This window comes from Coffea arabica, chromosome 7e, assembly GCF_036785885.1.
Source record: "Coffea arabica cultivar ET-39 chromosome 7e, Coffea Arabica ET-39 HiFi, whole genome shotgun sequence".
Taxonomy (NCBI): domain Eukaryota; kingdom Viridiplantae; phylum Streptophyta; class Magnoliopsida; order Gentianales; family Rubiaceae; genus Coffea; species Coffea arabica.
In genome coordinates this window covers 8,444,942-8,463,295 of record NC_092323.1, presented here as the reverse complement: position 1 = coordinate 8,463,295, position 18,354 = coordinate 8,444,942, and the positions used below count along the sequence as shown (strand labels likewise).

General features: G+C 36.1%; 3 protein-coding genes across 10 annotated transcripts; all 3 read left to right on the top strand.

The window, feature by feature from the left end:
- The first annotated feature begins 6,712 nt into the window (after positions 1 to 6,712).
- LOC140004291 (uncharacterized) lies at positions 6,713 to 10,806 on the top strand. Of its 7 annotated transcripts, none has more exons than XM_072060492.1 (10): positions 6,713 to 7,031; positions 7,214 to 7,285; positions 7,573 to 7,647; positions 7,841 to 7,930; positions 8,219 to 8,302; positions 9,065 to 9,134; positions 9,215 to 9,306; positions 9,947 to 9,988; positions 10,062 to 10,142; positions 10,498 to 10,806. In XM_072060492.1, the coding sequence occupies exons 1-10, from the start codon at positions 7,005 to 7,007 to the stop codon at positions 10,567 to 10,569; spliced, it is 705 nt and encodes a 234-aa protein (XP_071916593.1). In that variant the 5' UTR covers positions 6,713 to 7,004; the 3' UTR covers positions 10,570 to 10,806. The 7 variants fall into 7 exon arrangements, with proteins under 7 accessions (XP_071916593.1, XP_071916594.1, XP_071916592.1 ...); XM_072060493.1 differs by having other exon boundaries at positions 7,211 to 7,285; positions 10,502 to 10,806; XM_072060491.1 differs by having other exon boundaries at positions 7,211 to 7,285.
- A 1,735-nt stretch (positions 10,807 to 12,541) lies between these two features.
- LOC113698169 (large ribosomal subunit protein uL6m) lies at positions 12,542 to 14,516 on the top strand. Its single transcript, XM_027217879.2, has 2 exons — positions 12,542 to 12,767; positions 13,909 to 14,516. The coding sequence occupies exon 2, from the start codon at positions 13,918 to 13,920 to the stop codon at positions 14,227 to 14,229; it is 312 nt and encodes a 103-aa protein (XP_027073680.1). The 5' UTR covers positions 12,542 to 12,767; positions 13,909 to 13,917; the 3' UTR covers positions 14,230 to 14,516.
- Positions 14,517 to 15,448: 932 nt separating this feature from the next.
- LOC113698738 (protein AE7-like 1) lies at positions 15,449 to 17,934 on the top strand. 2 transcript variants are annotated; one of them, XM_072059367.1, is made up of 5 exons: positions 15,449 to 15,583; positions 15,913 to 16,016; positions 16,864 to 16,963; positions 17,169 to 17,214; positions 17,660 to 17,934. In XM_072059367.1, the coding sequence occupies exons 1-5, from the start codon at positions 15,467 to 15,469 to the stop codon at positions 17,758 to 17,760; spliced, it is 468 nt and encodes a 155-aa protein (XP_071915468.1). In that variant the 5' UTR covers positions 15,449 to 15,466; the 3' UTR covers positions 17,761 to 17,934. The 2 variants fall into 2 exon arrangements, with proteins under 2 accessions (XP_071915468.1, XP_071915469.1); XM_072059368.1 differs by having other exon boundaries at positions 15,453 to 15,586; positions 15,916 to 16,016.
- The last annotated feature ends 420 nt before the right edge of the window (positions 17,935 to 18,354 follow it).

Below are 18,354 nucleotides of genomic sequence, written 5' to 3'. Positions count from 1 at the left end.
TGATACAAATATTTTGTTAATATCCAGCTTCAAAATTGTTCTTTGGTTTTGGTTGTTTTCCTTAACATTGTCCTTTAGTATCCTTTACTACTTTACAATCCTAGTCTCATAGGCACAATCTGTACCACATATGAAGGGAAAAGTACCATCTGGTTTGTGGTACTGCGAAACAAAAAAGATTGTTATGTTTACTTACCAATAGAGTTTACAAATATTCTTTATAAGCTAGCTAAAATAAGTAAGTATTAGTTTCAGTTAAAAAACATAATCGGAAGATTATGATCTTATTTTAATATTGCAAGATTAATTTTAAGAAAATTAGTACATGCAAATTTTGTTTTCTTGCACATAAATGTACCTGTGCACTCAACACCATTAGTAATATGGATAGATCACAGAGGCAATGACCGAACCAATATTTTGCTTTTTTTTTGTGGTGGTTGGGGGAGGGGGGGGGGGGGACAATACATAAACATACTAGTATGATTCTGGCCGTGCTACGCAGCGGCCCACCCACTGATATGATCAACTAAATTTGTAACAATGAGGATAATTTGCTAAAGTTCAAGAGGTAAATAATATTAGAGATAATGATATTAAAAATTATTTTTCTCCATCCTAGGACACGAGTTCAAAATTATTTTTTTATGCCACCTACATCATATTAAAAAAATAATGATTTTTAAAAAAATTATTTTAAATAATTTTCTATCAAAACATGCTTGCTTAGGGTCTATTTGTATCGATGGAAAATTTTTTCAAAAAAATGTTTTCCCTTTTTTCTGATGTTTGGTTGAAAAAACGTCAAAAAAAATTTTTCCTAGAAAAAAGGTTTTACTCTATCCAATGGAAACCAAACTTCTACAAAAGGTTTCAGTGAATCTAAATCAACGGTATTGTTGGTTACATCATCTTATTCAATTGTTCATAGAATTTTCTCCAAAATAAAGAAATGAAATTTGTTTCCTCAAATGAGACCTTGACACTTGGCATCAATGGAGAACTTGAGTTGTTCTCTTATCTAGGTGGTAGATTATAAGCTAATGCTCATCATAAATTTTTAAATTATAAATTTAGAATAAGAATAAATATTAAAATATTTAATTAACTATACTTTTTTTTGTTTTATTTTGTATATTGATATAGTGTTTCTTAAGTTATTATTTTAAAGTTATAATAATCATATCTAATGAAGGAATGATTTGGATAGCAAGTGCTTAATGAAAGACTCGTTAAGAGGGATCTCAAATGTGAATTTTTAAAAAAAGTATATTAATTTGTAAGCATCTAAATGCAAGGGGTAAATATAATTGTGATTGTGTATAATCATATGGTAAGTTAAGTATAATTTAAGTTGTTAACTAATACTTACTTGGCACCATCTAGAAAAACTCTTAGAAGTAATACTGACTAGTAATGCTATAAAAATGTTAAAGTGAAAACTGATATGTATGCTAATATAAGGAAACTAAGACTTAAATTGCTATATATAGGACATTTTTTACAAAGAAAACTTAAAGAGACTGTATAGTTAGTATTTATGAGTAGTATATAACACAAATACTAATTATATACTAAGATTAGTTATATAATAAGTTTGTATCTTATGCTAATACTTTTTTTAATCCTCCTATCCTTCCTTACATCCTTCCCACCCCAACTGTTAGGCACAAGATTTGAATCCTAAAATCGACACCAAGAAAATCTTTTGCTAATATAAGAAAACTAAGAGTTGATTTTAACCAGTGACATTTAAATAGATTCTCTAGTTGATATCTAAATGTGATAATGATAAACATGTTGGTGATTTAAAAATTAGGACTTCATATACAAGTTTAAAAAAAATTTCAGGGGCCTTTATAGATTTTTTAAGAAGTTTGAGGACGGCTGCTCAAGCCCGCACTCCTTAATTTCGTCCCTGCACAGAGGGCATGGTAAAAAACGCGGCAGCATGCCAGATAATTAGTCTGTAATTTCTATCATTTTTTTTTTGTTTTTTTTTGTTTTTTTTTTTTTGTCGACGGAGTGGGGTGTTCGGGTCAAGTCTGTAAAGGCGGCCCGACTAATCCCCACTCCGGCCCGATCTAGCGCCCCAACCAGACCTAGCACGTTAGATGCACGGCGAACTGATGTTGCTGCGGAGGTTCGACCCCAGGACCTAACGGTCCCGAGGAAGAGGCGCCAACCACCAGCCCATTCACGTGGAGGGTTGGAATCTTTGACAAATTGAGGCATGGTTTTCTTTCTTTCTTTTTGTTTTTTGTTTTTTTGGGTTAGGTCAGAAATTTTCCGAACCTTTTACCTGTTGTACGGGTAATAAATAAATCACCAGTGAATGGAATATTACTACTGTTTCTTCAGACCTATAATCTAGGAATCTTAAGTTGAAACTTGAAAGTCGAAACCGTATGCTTGCAGAAACTTTTAGGCCCTGTTTGGACAGCAGTTTTTCAAAGAAAAATTTCTACATTTTTCGTGAACATATTTCCTATCATCTTTTTATTACATATATCAAATCACTACAATAATTTTTCTAAAAAAAACTAGAAAAATGCAATTCAAACAAAACCTTAGCATTCGAGGAATTAATGCAATTTAAAATGACAAGTTGATCAAAAAACAATGGCCGTTGCTAAGCGTGCTCATTTTTTCCGAGACTTCTTAATGTTCTACAGTAGAGAACAGAACACTGAAGCTACAGAGTACAGACAGATGAGGCACAGAAAATGTAACTATTGGTGCACGTTTTTTGGTCAACATATTTACGTTCTCTTCCCAATTCCATTAACGTTCCAGCTTCAGGTTAAGCCTTGTTTAATGTTTATTAGCATTAAATAATGAGTTGTTCTGCAAATCTTGAATCGCAAATTGTCAATTAGTTACCGTCCATCTTTAATAATCTCTCCTTCTCACAAGGCCCCGAGTTTCGCATCATGCATCATTTACCAGTGTCTGCTACCTTGTGTTCTTTTCTGCTCAACTATAAATCATAACCAACGACCTCAAATCCTAACCATCACTCTCAAACTTCTTAAGTTTGACTAGTTTTTCGGTGCTTTCTATGCAAGAATGGCATCTAGCAATCCATCTTGCAGCTTTAACTCCAACTCCACTTGGACCAAAGAGCAAAATAAGGTGTTTGAAACAGCTCTCGCAATATATGACAAGGATACTCCGGATCGTTGGCACAATGTAGCAAAGGCCGTAGGTGGGAAAACTGTGGAGGAGGTAAAGATGCAGTACCAGCTTCTTGTGAATGATGTTGCACTCATTGAAGCGGATAAATTTCCCCTTCCTCCATACAAGAGCAGTCCCTCCAGAAATGCGTCATGAAGCGTTTACAGGCATGGTAAATATTCTTATCTAGCAAGTAGCCATTTCAGAGATGCAGACATTATATATGGACGGTTCAGAAGTAGCTTTTCTCATGTATCCCTCCATCTCTCAGAATTTTGCTTTCCTGCGTTTTGTGCGTTGATCTTCCTATTTTCCAAATCTTCCTATTTGGGCACAAGATATGAACACTGCATCTTGTGATGGAAGAGAAAAGATTAAGCCATGCAGATTACATATGTTAGTGCTAACTGGTATTAATTACTAAAAATGCTTTGCCTCAACTGCTATAATGTAAGTGATAATAACGAACTACAACAGCCCGAGATTAAGTTCACAAATCTCTGAACTAGTTTTCCCAGATCAATTTTCAGGCAGTAGGAAGAATGCATCTAATCATGATAGCTGGGGAATGCAGGTGTTCTTGATGATAAACACTTTTCTCTAGGTAAAGATTATAAATTCATAAGCAATGATCAAATAAAGCAGCAATGATTTGTTTGACGATTAAGAATCATAAGCCGTGAAATCAGTATTTCAAGCAAAAAGAGAATGTTTTGATGGTCTCTCTTGATTGATATTACTTCTACCACCAATGTTTTATCACTTTGTTTGGAGCCCGGTGGATGTGTGAATCATCAAGACTGCAAGTCCAGACTGGACAAACCGGTCAAGCTCTGGTTTGCAAAGAGAAATGCAGGCTAATTTGTGACCAATTAAATCAGCCTAGGATGTGTATGAACATCATCAATGGGAAAGCACGTGATAATCTATCTCTAACAAGAATTGGAGTTCCACTGAGGAACCGGAATCCATAATTCAGCTATGTGAAAATTTCAACTCTAGACCAAAGGAATCTCACTTTTCAATTTTCAAGTAGTTGTAAATCAATTGGAAGTGATAATAGCTAAAAAGGAATTGATGATCCAGTCACATCACATCAAAGATAATCAACATACTCAAAACATTCAAATTGGATGATCCACCAAAAAGTTCCGGATAATATGTAAACTATAAGAGGTTTCCAATCAGTAACATGATTCAGAAAATTATGGGCTCAAAACTAGCTAGCACTACTAACAAAAAATTGTTAACGTCTGAACTTTCTGGGCTTCAAGCCCCATCCTTTGAACCCTGCTGAGGAGTGGCAGAATTTGCAACATCCTTTTGGCTCGAAGTCATGCCTCCAAATTTATCAACCATCTGTGATAAAACAAATTATCAGAATCAACATGCTTTTGACGAATTCAAAAAGATCTCTCAAACAAGCAAGGATTTTCTGTAAGAAAACGGAATTAAGATACCTTCTGAATAGTCATCTTGAAACAAACTTTGTGGTTTTCCATGGGGGTATTGACAAACTGGTTGAAGTAATCCTTAACATTGGTCACAAAGCTACCACCGTTTTCACACTTCATCCTCGGGCACGTAGTCACGGCAGGACCAGTTGCTGCAGCAGCAACTTCGGTTTGGCCTTTTGCAGCGTCCATTATCCTTATTAAATTAATCAGGCCTTACTGATCTGCAGAATTACGAATTACAAATAGAACACGATGAATGCATGAATAATTTTGAAGGCTTAAAAGCTCCAACTAAAAATTGTATTTTTTTTTTCAAGAAAACTCCAAAGACGTTGTCAATCTACTTTGTTATCTAAGAAGTACTCCTATAGAACAGTACTAGATCGATATAGAATTTAGTACTAGGCTGAAAATCATAAAAATAATACGCATCGAGACGGCAAGGCTTAGTGAATATTATTACCTGATGAAACAAGAAGATTGCTATGGAGGAAGAGATGCAGACTTGAGCAGAGATTCTTGAAGACGCAGTAACAGGGGTCGGATGGATACTGTGCTTAGGTATACTTATATTAATACAGTTTTGGCTGACTTGTTTTATAAGAAAGGTGTCGAAATTAAGATAAAATCTTGGAAAGGAAGTTAGTGGCTTGTGCCGTGGGCGAGGGGTAGGGCGGGTAATGGGTAATCGGGTCTGGGGAAAAGCACACGACCAAGTCATGAAAATTTTTGCTAGTACCCTCCAGATTTGTGAAATTACACTCTTGTGCACCCTCGAAAATAGATTTTAGCTTTTGGAATAGTAATTTTATTTGTAGGGTTGGATTTCGGCCGTCCCTTTTACCATGTTGGCTCCTTTTGAGATTAAGTCCTAAATTCAAGAACAATTTTTTTTTTTTTTTTGTATATCCTAAAAAACGGCATTCAAAAAATTAACCAAACAAATCCAATTAACCAGACTCTTTATTTTATACTATATATGTAAATTGGATGTAGTAATTATGATGAATAATGGCATTTAGTTAAAGGACAAATGGTCTGGCTTTAATATTTTTTTAAACCAAAAATAAAATAAGATAAAATGAATATAGACCTAAGCCCATCTAACCCAAGTTGATATGTAGCTCGGCCAGTTGTCCCATTTATGTCTTGGGCCGAAAGGATTCAGATCAACCTAGCTCCTCTACCTTTCGAACCTTAATGAAATTATTATTTCTGGCAAAGTCCAAAAGCATCGTGCGCTTGGGTTTAACAACTGTGACTCCAAAGTACCCGTAATTCTTTTTTCTTTTTCTTTTTTTTCACTCCCGCTCTGCGCCACAGGGAACATTCCAAAATTTATAATAAGGAAGAAAAGGAGAAAAAAAAAGAGAAGACATAAAAGTTGAATTAAAAACCTCATTTATGCTTTAGCTTTAGCTCATTTATGCTTTTTATTGGTACCAAATGATAGCACGGGGTAAAATCAATGACTCACCCTTATGTCGTCCGATTTATCAAAGTCTCATGTAGCTATAAGACCTTTTAAGCTTTCTTAAATATTCCCACAATTTCCCGTTTACCTCCAAATTGTATGTAGTTTGCGGTAGGAGCGTTCATCCGCTGCTAAACGGGAATTCAATAAAAGAAATTCCAGGAATTTCGGAATTTATTTTTGAAGATCAATATCCAATTTATACTTTAGTTTGATAAATTGAATATTAATAATTAGATTTCAATCAAAAGAGACAGTAATTCGGTAATATTTGAAATCCGAAATGTCATAAGTTAATATTTTAATTTTCTCTAAAAAAGTTGTTATGGTAAAATAATATTTCCAACAAAAAAAATTCAATCAATTCAGCTAGTAACATCGTACTAGACCACTAGTTAGTAGTCAATAGTTTACTAATTGCTATGTGTGTGTGTGTGTATATATATATATATATATATATTGTAAAAGTTTCCAAAATTTGGCTGATAATCAGTAATTCGGTGATCTATTTTTAATATCTATTCCAAACTATTTTACCAAATATTATAATTAGATATATTTGGGTATTACCAAATCCCTTCTTTATTTTTCGGCTTTTCTACTTTGTTGGCTGTCTAACTAAAAATTTCCGACTTAAACAGCCATATATTTGAGAAAAAACCGATTCATATAGGATTAATCAGACTTTGCCCCTTTAAATCCCTAGTCGGACCGTTGGATTGGTCGAGCCCCAACCACAACCAGAACCAGGAGGAGAAAAAGCCCAACAGAGAACATTAAAAAAAAAAAAAAAAAAAAAAAAAGGACTCTGTGGTATGCAAAGTTGAAAATGGAACAAGTTGGCGGCCTTTCGGCTCACACAGAGCTTATCTCTCAACAAGTGCCCGTGGAGAGAGATGGCCCCAAGGAATGCGTCATTTAAGGTTAGCTAATCTTTAATCTTTTTGTGCCAGTCGATAGTTCGAAATATGGTCGGAGTTAGTCTCAGATTACACGCTTTTTTTTTTTTGGGCCAAAAATCTTTTGCTATTTTTGTTTACTACATGCATAATCGTACACTAACGTATATAACCTCGTACTACTTGCTTCCAAACGATGCAAGAAGATAATCCTGGGTTCGTCTTCGATGGCTCGTCGACAAATTCTATCTGAGATGGGTTTCGAATTTACAGTCATGGTACATTTGGCCACTTGCTTAATTTACTAGTACTATTTTAACCATATGATGATTATTTTGAGGGAGGTTGTTATGTTGGACAGACTTCTACTCGTATTATATTCTCTTGAAAACATGAAAAGGTCTAGATCCTGCTACGATGGTTTAAGCTTTATCGGCTTATAATGGTGCTAAATTACACATGTTAATTTTGCACCGGCACATACACAGTTGAGTCAATAAAAATTTGTTATTCTTTATCATTCCGATGGAAGCAGTAAACTCATTGATGGTTTTGAGAGGTTTAGACTGCAGATATAGATGAGAAAAGCGTGAGGAAAGAAAAGCCAGAGGACCTGGTGATGGCTCTAGCTGAGGCGAAGGTATGGATGCATACAGTGCTTCGTTTGACCAATTTTCTATGAGTAATGTTCTAGCTAAATGCTTGTTCTCAGCGTTATTGCCCTCACGCTCTGCGGATTTCAATTTTGCTTGCTTTTGTGTTGTGTTATGGTACAACCAAATACTCCTCAGAACCATATCTAGTTGAGATGTGAGGTTTGCATTCTTTTACAGAGGGAATTGGAAAGTCTCAATGCTAAAGGAAAATGCAGAGGTCTTTCAAGTAATTTTTCCAATATTCGTCCAGCTTTTCATGACAAGCGTGTATGTTGTTTTTCTTTTCAATCCCTTTGGACTCCATCTGATTCTAATTGCGGAATAGTGGTCCCTCATGATCCAGTAGTTTTTACGTCTGAGAATTGCTTATTCAACTCTCCTTCTGGTGGAAACCGTGTGAAGGTTATATATTAGTTTCTTTTTCCCTTGCTTACATCTCTGAAATGGATCAGTTTCTATGAACAAGGTTCTCCTGCATAATGTCTGAGCTCGTTCCTGGCTACAATCTTTAAGCTTCTGGTTTGAGATGTGAATTTAGGTCCATTTCTTCTTTAGGCGGATGCTATAATATCGAGGCTGAAGAATACCAGTTATCTGGGGGAAAATGAACAGCCTGTGCTGTTAATTACTGCAGACACAGTATGTTTCTTTATTCAGATACTACTAAGAACTATTCATTTTCTGCTTCTTTTGTTTTTCAGATGACTGTGATGTAATGTTTCGTGATTTGGTCCGAGCAGAAATAGAACTGTGTACCAGTCCTAAAGTACTGAGATATCAGAAAAGATTGAAAAATATCCGGAATGAGTGTGAGCAAATTCATTCTTTGTACAAGTCTTCTAGTAGCACGGAATTTTATGCTTTCCAAAAATTGTTTTAGGATGCACAAAATCAAGTATCATGAAAGTTAGCCATAGACTTTTTTGTAACAAAACCACAGAACAGAATATTGTCTACCAGTACAAGTGCAGCAACTAGAATATTGTCTACCAGTACAAGTGCAGTAAGATTGTCTCAGTTGTCGTTGTTTGCAACAAAAACGTTCTCTTTCAGCTAGTCTTACAAGCTAAAATGAAAATCAAGCATAATGGATTGAAGCTATGAGAGCTGGCATTCAAATGACAAAATCATGTTTGCTATGTATTAAAAGAGCTTATCTTTGTATATCTCTTTCATGTTACTCCATGCCACTATGCCTTTTCCTGGAATTTTAGATGTATGGCATTCACCTTATATTTCTTAAATTATGTGTCACAGGCCATGTTCTTCCTGTTTTCTTATGTATTAAAGTTAACTTGACATCAAGAGCAACAGTATAAAATTGCTAGACTCTAGTTGTTTCTTTGCTTGGAAGCTAGATTATTAGAGCTTTTGTCTTACCCAGATCTAATTGGTATTGAGGTAGCGGTGTTTGAAGGGACTGTCAGAGAAAAACCTTCAAGCAAGGAAGAGGCTCGCAAATATCTCCGAGGTCTGCTTAATACAGTTTCTTGTCAGTTGTGTTTAGTTTCTGGCACATCTAGACATGCCTACTACTGCTATTTCTTGCAGACTATTCCAGAGGTCATACTTCAGTTTTGGGTTCCGTTGTTGTATCCAACCTAACATCAGGTAACAGAAAGGGAGGATGGGATAGAGCAGAGGTACTTCCATCTCCTTCTCAACTGGATTCCCAAATAGATAAGAGATAACAATTTGTAAGGATTGGGACACATGCATACAACTCCCCAGTTTTGGCATGTGCATGAATGACTACGTCCAATTCTTACACAAAAGTCGGCTTCTATAAACGCTTTTGGATACCTTAGTGATCAGTGTTGAATCATGTATTGAACTTCGTACTGTTTATGTGATGGATGGTCAATTACGAGTTATCCCCTCTTATAGAAACATGTTGATTTATTTGACTAGAAAAAAACATGACACTACCTCATCTTGGCGGCAATTTGAGTTATTTGTTAGAAGGTTTTCCCGATTCTTTTTCTCCTTGGGGCTTTTATGAGGACAGGAGAGGTGGACTGGAATCTGTTTATTTCTGCTCAGGTGATTTGAGATGGGGATCAACTTTGACCATTCCTTGAAGCTAGACCTCAGAAGTACTTGAAGTCAATATATTCCATATTATGAGTAAAAACCTGAAAGTGACTGCAAGCATACATTAACCCATGTTGTTCATTGGATGTCATGATGCTAATCTTTGATGAAGTTTAATTGAGGATGACCTCAGAATCACTGAGATGCTTGGAAGAACAGTACTTAATTCTTGTCAATGTTCTTTTGCAGGTTTATTTCCACGAGATACCAGATGACGTTATAGATAACCTGGTAAGAAATAATCTTTACCCGAGTGCTAATTACCCCTAATTGTGCTTTTTTAAGTTTTACAAATCTTCCTCAGATTGAGGAGGGGATAATACTCAATGTTTCTGGAGCCCTGATGCTTGAACACCCACTGACATTGCCCTTTGTTGACACAGTGGTTAGTATCTCTGTCGTATTCATCTTCGTTTCGTGAATTTGAATATCATTTTTTTTGGGCACATTTGTTATTTCAAACAGCATTTTCCCTGACCTAAAGGGTTGACACTCCTTGAAACGTTCCAGTAACCAAACAAATCCTGGCCCCCAGGAATTATTAAACAATCAACCTTCGCAGTTATGAGCAGAAGTATTAAGAGCATAATAGTTTTTCAGACAAAATGATAAAGTCAGCATCGTTGCCGAATTTTTTTTTTATTTTTTGCTGAGTTAATCTCCTCGATGACTTGATTGGGTGAATATTGAGCATGATGTTAAAGTCTGTTTGTTTTTAACATAGATCCCATTTTTGTCAGATAGGCACTGCTGATCATGTCATGGGGCTTTCAAAAGCTCTCACAGAAAAGTTGATTCAGGAAGCCCTGTAGCTGCTCTCGTGTTTTCCAACTCTTACTGCATCTTCAGCTTCTATTGCAATGTACTGATGCAGTCACACTCACACCACCACCAGAGCTGACCATTAGGTGCTTCTAAATAGCCATATCGTCATAATAGTCCTCCTGCTTGTCTTTCCAGATATGTTTAGGCTCGACAGAGTTTTTCCATTTTGTATCTTGATTCAAAATGAATGTTCTAAGAAAACCATTTATCTTGATTGTTACCAAGTGCTGTCTCCTTTCAGTTATTTTACCTCATAAGAGGAGAGACCTGCCCAAAATGCACGCTGTAGGGTCATAAAATTTCTTGCCATAATTCATTGCTTAGAATCTTAAAAATTCAACCAGAAAAGTTACAGTAGAAGGATTTCAAAAGCAATCTTATAAGGCAATCTCTTTTCTCCCGTAATCTCGTTTTGGAATTTTAAAGATGTAACGCGTAAAAATTTTCAAATACTTTTTTTGTCAATTAAATGAATTTCACTCCTTGTTCTAATTCTAATAGTTCCAAAGAAAGGGAAAATGGTCCAAAACGTTCCTCACATTTTGTAAAATGACTTTTTTCGTCCCTCACTTTTAAAAGTGTAATTTTATGTCCCTTACATATTCACATCGGTCAAATTTAGTCCATAACTAGGTTTACGATCATTTTTTGGCCGGAATCCATCACGTGCAAGGCACGTGATCAGTGCAAGGCACGTGATCATTTTTGAAGGGTAAATTTGTCAAATTATATTTTACATAATCTAATATATAGTCCTCCACATTTTATAAAACAAATTTTTTCGTCCTTCACATTTTATAAAATGATTTTTTCATCCCTCACACTTCACAAAATGAATTTCTCCATCCCTCACATTTCAAAAAATGAATATTTTCATCCCTCACTAATTATGTGTGTGAGGGAAACCCTAAAATATATATATATATATATATATGTGTGTGTGTGAATACATTTTGTTTAAACACATGTATATGTCTATTTGATTTTGCTTAATAATACGAACAGCATAAATATATGTATGTGTCTATTTGATTTCACTTAACAATACGAATACCATATATTATACGTGATCATTTGATTTCATCTGGTATTAGCTAGTAAAAAATCTTGCATTCATTATCAAGTTGGCCAATAAAACTATTTTCTGTCAAAATACAATAAGAATATGCAAATTAAGGTTCTATTGGTAAATATTAGTCATAATCATACAAAAAGAGAAGATAGCCCACAAGTTGGGCCCAATTACATACATGTGTTTATGCTATTATTATTAAGCAAAATCAAATAGACATATACATGTGTTTAAAAAAAATGTATTCACACACATAATTAGTGAGAAATGAAAAATTCATTTTTTGAAATGTGAGGGATGGAGAAACTCATTTTGTGAAATGTGAGGGATGAAAAAAATTATTTTATAAAATGTGAGGGACGAAAAAATTTATTTAATAAAATGTGGAGGACTATAGATCAGATTATGTAAAATATAATTTGACAAATTTACCCTTAAAAAATGATCACGTGCCTTGCACATGATGGATTCCAGCCAAAAAATGATCGGAAACCTAGTTAGGGACTAAATTTGACCAATGTGAATATGTAAGGGACATAAAATTACACTTTTAAAAGTGAGGAACGAAAAAAGTTATTTTATAAAATGTGAGGAACGTTTTGGACGATTTTCCCCCAAAGAAACCACTTTAGATGCAATTGGATGTGGTCAAATAATTTCTTCTTCTTTTTTTTTTCCTTTTTGGGTTACTATCATCAGAAATTGTTGAGCATCAAATTTATGTTTTTGGATTATTTTTTCAATGCATTGATTATGGACCAGTAAATGCATTAAAATATTTCCCTACTCTGCAGAAAGATCCCTTATAACAAATTCATTAACCGAAAAAGAGAGAGAGAGAGAGAAGTTAATCAACCACATCCATCCTTCAGGGGAAAAAAAAAATTTAAAACAAAACCCACCCAATTTTCAAAACCCGCCCAAAAAACTTTCCAGTCCTGGCAGCCTTCCCAAAACAGCTCAAGCCCACAAGCCCGCTCCATCCAACTCCAACCCATCGGCTCCCCCTGCCGCGATACCTTCTTTCTGCTTGAGGAAGCATCAGTCGCCCTTTGGCTTCGCTGCCACCCGCTTGCTGTTCTTTTGGAGGAGACAAGATAGGCCTAGAGATTGGTACGGGATTAGTTTCTTACTGTTTTTGGCGTATATTTATTCCATTGATTTTATCCAATAGATTCCACTTGCCAATGTTATTGGGATGTGCTTGGATGATCGTCTTTGTCTTTTGATTAATCTTGGTAAAACATAACTAGTCTTTAGTATGGTTTTCAATTAAAATGGGCTTGTTGGGGCGGCTGCATTTATCATTTGTGCGTAGTAGATGTTTGACGATATGCCAATGAGGAATGTATAGGTATCTATCTATTCGAGAGCTCAGTAGTAGCTAGTGAAAAGTGTTTATTCATTAAGTTGGGAAGTAAAAAGAACGGCATTGGGGTTTTATCCTGGTTTTGCAGCTACTGTGATCATGTGCAGTCACCTTGTGTATTTTTTTTTTTTTTTTTTATGAATCCCTATTAGCTTCTCAAAATATGGTAGAGCATTGTGATTTGCCTATTTGCTTTCTTTGTTGTCTTTTTAGGAGTTGTATAATTAAGATAATTGGGTTTATTCTCATTTGTACCCTAACTTTTTCCTGCCTGTACTCTTGTTAGTGCAAACTAGCTGCCTGACTTGGTTTGAATTGATCTACCCACCCTTTTGGTGCATCGTTATTTGGTTTTTTGTCGTGCATTTCTTGTTGTTCCCATCATATGACGAATATTGCTGGATTTGAGATTTTTAGTTTATCACAAAATTAAGTTAAAAGCAGATGTTAATGCCCATGAATTGTTGTCACTTCGTGACTGCTTCTGGTTTTTGCTCTCTTGATGCTTATCTGTTGTCGCTGAGGCTGAATCTTTTAGCCTTTTTGGCATCCTTTTCCTTGTGGCTTTCTTTACTCTAATGCTCTGGATGTGTGTTTGCAACATTGAAGCTTTTTTCTTTTTGCAAAAAAAGCTACACAAAAATGAGCTCAAAGGCATATCTATTTCATCTTAAATGTTTTGAACATGATTGTGAGGTCAAAATATGGCTACAACACCATGTTCCAAAACTTAAAAGAGTTCTTCAGAAAACATTTTGCAGAAGAAGAAAGAAAACTCGCATATGCATGTGCTTCTCTTCTGTTGGTTATCAAGTCAAACCGTGTAGCACAGATATGATTTGCCCTCTTGACCTTTGGCTACTCTTGTTTTTGCGGTCTGGTCAGTTGTTGCAAATGGAAGCCAAGTTCTTTCGCTTTCTTAAGATCGTGGGAGTTGGTTTCAAAGCCAGAGCGGAATCGGAAGGTCGTCTCTTGTATCTAAAACTGGGTTACAGCCACGAGGTAGAACTGACCGTGCCTCCAGCAGTTCGGGTATTTTGCTTCAAAAACAATGTAGTATGCTGCACGGGGATCGACAAGCAAAGGGTTCATCAATTTGCTGCTGCTGTCCGTAGCTGTAAGCCACCAGAAGTTTACAAAGGCAAAGGTATCATGTACCTGGATGAAGTGATAAAGAAGAAGCAAGGAAAGACGTCCAAAAAATAGTTGGATAGGTGATTGAATGGGACATGGAATGTTTTGCTCTTCATAAAGCAGCACGCTTGACTAGATTAAAACCACAGAGATTCAGTTTGATAGCTGCTGTTCTGTTAGTCCATTCCTCTGTTTTGAATATGAAGTAACCCATTTGAGATGATGTCGTGAATGAGCAATAGTGATGCTCGCCATCTTTGTCATGTTTTGGTTATTGAGACGCAGATACGTGCCTCCTTGAGACCACTGCGGCACTGAAGCTTTCGATGCGTGTATAATTTCCAATTTACTCTTTTTTAGTTGCTGGATTCGGAGCAGATACAAAATGTAATTGGCAATTGCTTCTTTTTCGTGTTTTGACCCCCATCATCACAAGATACTCAGTCTACTAGGACAAAATATAAGAAGAGGGAAAAAAACTTCCATTCCGTTTTATTGCAGGTTCATCCCTTGACGAAAACTTTTAGCCTTAGATGTTTCCTTTCCTCTAGAATATGTAGCCACCTTCTTTCCTTTGTTAGAATCATTCCACAATGTCACGGAAAAGGATGGGTCAGAAAATTGGGCCGATCTGGGGAAGGGGGATGACATAAAGGGTCAACAAAGAAAAGCTCGAAGTCGAAATTACGAGTCCCGACGAAATCAGGTCCGGTGCATGAATCCGGATGTTTACAAGTTTAGTCCCATACATAATATAGATACGACAAGCAAATGTGCTCTTTTGAAGCAACAAATATTAGTAATATGACTTTATGTAATCATTTTAGCAACTATGCTCTAAGCATACTTATGGATGAGGAGAGGATTTATGACTCTTCTTAAGTGTCCTAGTACACTTTGTATAGTGAATTGAACAGTTGCTCAAGTATTGTACAGTTTTATTATCTATAAAATGTCATCTATCATTTCCGGAAAATATATATATATATATATATACGACGAGCATAAACCCCTGTTGCCGGTCCTACTTGCTCACTGCTAAACTGCTAATTAAATTAACACCCTTATGAGCTGTGACTGGCCTTTGAAAGTTAATGAACAAGAGCTGAATCAATTTGTCCCAAAAAAAAAAACCAATAATAATAAAGGAATTAAGGAAGAGAATTGATTAATCAGTAGTCTAGTAGTGGTGCAGTATTATTCTTCAACAGAAAACAGACAAGAGGGTTGATAGTGTGTTTTTTCCTAGTGTCAAAAAAAAAAAAAGAGTGTGTTTTTCTCCGGAGAGAGAAAGAGAGAAAGAAGAAAGATGACATTGGGGCTGATAAATGCAAACCCGGTGGTGCACGCCAAGAAAGAAAGAGTGGCTCGCCCCCTCGACGATCCTCACGCCGACGACGCCGTGGATCCTCTCGAGATTTACGATATCCTTAATCCCGTTACCCCCCCCCCCCCCCCAAATCACAAAAAAAAAAAAAAAAAATCGTCTTGGGTTGCTTTTCTCTTCAATTGTCCTTGCTCTTGTTTTGAATCATATCAGTTAAAAAGAAAGTTTTTTTGTCTTTGAGTTTCACTGCTAAGCGCTAAGCTGCAGCGGAGATGTGATTAATTATAATTAGTCCTAGTTCTTCAACTTGCTTAGCACCAAAATAATATTACTACTGCCATCTCAAAAGCCCTTTGTTTCATTATTATGTTGGGTGTTAAAATCAGAGTTGTTGCTGTGATCTTTGACTTGGCAAGTTTGGATTACATTACGTGAGAGATATAAGGGATCCGGAGCATCCGTATTCACTAGAGCAGCTCAGCGTTCTGTCTGAGGAGTCCATCACTGTTGATGAGAAGCTTGGCCGGATTTTGTGAGCGCCCCCTCCCCCCTCTTTTCCTCCATTTCACCTGTTTTCATTTATTATTGTTATATTTGTATTGTGGCTTCCATTCAATGAATGAGAAAAAAGAAGTATTATTAATTTCAGATAGTACAGAGTTAATAAAGCTTGTAACTTTCATCAAAAGTTCAGGGGGAATGTGAAGATCAACTCTATTCATTCTCCACACAAGTCTTATAGCTTTATTACCAGCATTGTTCCTCAATTCATTTCCAGAGCTTGCTGCTTTCATAAGATTGATGTGCGGGATTTTAGTTATTTTCCTTATTGGAGAAGTGGGTGGGAGAGTTTGGGGGATGTGGTTATTGTAGTCACTGTCTCTAGTACATCTCATCTCACACAGTGGTTATTGTAGTGGTCAAGGACTCAATCGAGGCATGATACATGCCAGGATGAGGAGTCCTGCGTTAAGCATCTTAAAAATTGTTGTCATTGCTAGTATTTAGTTAGTCATCCTGTGTTTGAGTTTCCTGGACAGCTGATATGTTCCTACTGACAAGGTTCAGTGCTTCGTTGTGATGGAGCATGAATGATCAACCAGTTAATGCCAATTTATCAGAATAATTACCACTCAAAAGAGAACAAGAATCACTACCACATATTATTTGTGTACCTGACTTTACTAATCTTTCTCCCTGTCAAATACATCTGTCCCGATTATACTCCCCATTGATGTGGGAAAAGCGACCATTTTAGTATTAGTATCTTGCTCTCTTTTAAATTCCTGTCGTGCCTCATCCCACAAACAAAAAGCCCGGAAGAACATGTTGTTTAGGGATTTTCTCTATTAGTGCTGACTTCTTTCGTTCATTTGTAGGATAACCTTCACGCCTACCATTCAGCATTGCAGCATGGCAACTGTAATTGGTCTTTGCCTGAGAGAGAAACTGAAGGATTGTTTCCCTGCACATTTTAAGGTTGACTTCTCCACCTCTATACTCATCGGCACTTTTCGATTTTGTTTCTGGACAAAGTTTCTGACTTCTTTCAATGCAGTTTTTACTTGCATATTTTCCTTGTAATTATATGTTGAGATACATTTGGATAATTTATCATTGCAACTAACTAACTAACTGTTTAGTACGTCTTTGAGATTCATGAATCTAACTTAAAGTTTTGCAGGTCGATATAAAAGTGGCTCCTGGATCTCATGCTGATGAAGAAGCAGGTTAACTAAGAAAACCGCAAATATTCATTTCCATCATTGAGAATGCTTGTTCTTTTTCATATCCCAATATTGACCAATGATTTGAAATATTCAAAAGAGGTGTGTGTGTTAAACGTTACCTGGGTTTGGTAAGCTTGTGTATTTTTGGAACTCATTAGCTCTGGGTCTTGTGCCTAAGTTAGTTCCTGTTTTTTGAATTTAATCAAGGATTAGATGTTATCCATACTACAGCTAGTAGGGGAAAAGGTTGCTTTTTGAAAGTGCTTTTGTTTGTTCTATTGAACCTTCAAGCTGCTGGTCTCTCTCTCTCTCTCTCTCTCTCTCTCAATTTTCATTAATTTGGTTTCTTTACTGGATCCCCATTTCAACTTTTTCTTCACAATCTATTCAACTGCTATATTAGCCCAAGTTAAAGCAAATCTTTGTTGTTTGTCTTTTCCTGCAGTTAATAAGCAATTAAATGATAAAGAAAGAGTTGCTGCAGCCCTGGAGAACCCAAACCTTCGCCAACTAGTAACCGAGTGCCTTTACTCCAGTGAACTTTGATTGGTTAACCTTACTGGAGGAGTTTACTTCTTGTGCAATCAGGATGAGGCTTCCTTTGTATCATAACTTGATCTCTCAAATGAGAATGTTACATCCTTTCCTTTTGCGAGTGTATGTAAAGTATTGTTCTAAATCAAACTAATAAATAAAGTCTGAAGTAATTATCCCTTGTTAGCTGAGGTCAGCAAGAAAAGCATGAAGTATGGCGCTCTTCTGTGGGCAAGATATAGGAAGTTGATATGCTCCTGGACAGGAGTAGAAGTTTCTCTTTTAGTCAGATTCTAGGCAGATGGTTCTGCAGGCTTCTAGTTTATGATCATTACTTAATCAATGAAAACCTTTATTGAGAAACCTATTCAAGGTGGTTGCTCTCTCCTACCATCCAAACACTAAGAATAAGATTGTAAACGCATTGTTGGTCATTGCGGTTGCCTTAAAACGATCACTAGACAGGCGATTAGCTGACTACTGAACTTTCCAACAGCCTCAGGGCATATCATTAAGCAGTAACGAGTGATAAATGTCAGCATTTGTCGCTTGAGGATTATAACCATAGACCTTTTCCAAGCAATGAGAGCAAGGATTGTAACTTGA

Excerpts from the sequence above, each read along its gene's own strand:
- LOC140004291 (XM_072060491.1), top strand. The coding sequence starts at position 7,005 with ATGGCCCCAAGGAATGCGTCATTTAAG. Across the intron at positions 7,931-8,218 it reads CAGCTTTTCATGACAAGCGT|GCGGATGCTATAATATCGAG; the intron begins GTATGTTGTTTT and ends TTTCTTCTTTAG. Across the intron at positions 9,135-9,214 it reads GGCTCGCAAATATCTCCGAG|ACTATTCCAGAGGTCATACT; the intron begins GTCTGCTTAATA and ends TATTTCTTGCAG.
- LOC113698169 (XM_027217879.2), top strand. The coding sequence starts at position 13,918 with ATGGAAGCCAAGTTCTTTCGCTTTCTTAAGATCGTGGGAGTTGGTTTC.
- LOC113698738 (XM_072059367.1), top strand. The coding sequence starts at position 15,467 with ATGACATTGGGGCTGATAAATGCAAACCCGGTGGTGCACGCCAAGAAA. Across the intron at positions 15,584-15,912 it reads ATCCTCTCGAGATTTACGAT|TACGTGAGAGATATAAGGGA; the intron begins ATCCTTAATCCC and ends TTTGGATTACAT. Across the intron at positions 17,215-17,659 it reads TCATGCTGATGAAGAAGCAG|TTAATAAGCAATTAAATGAT; the intron begins GTTAACTAAGAA and ends CTTTTCCTGCAG.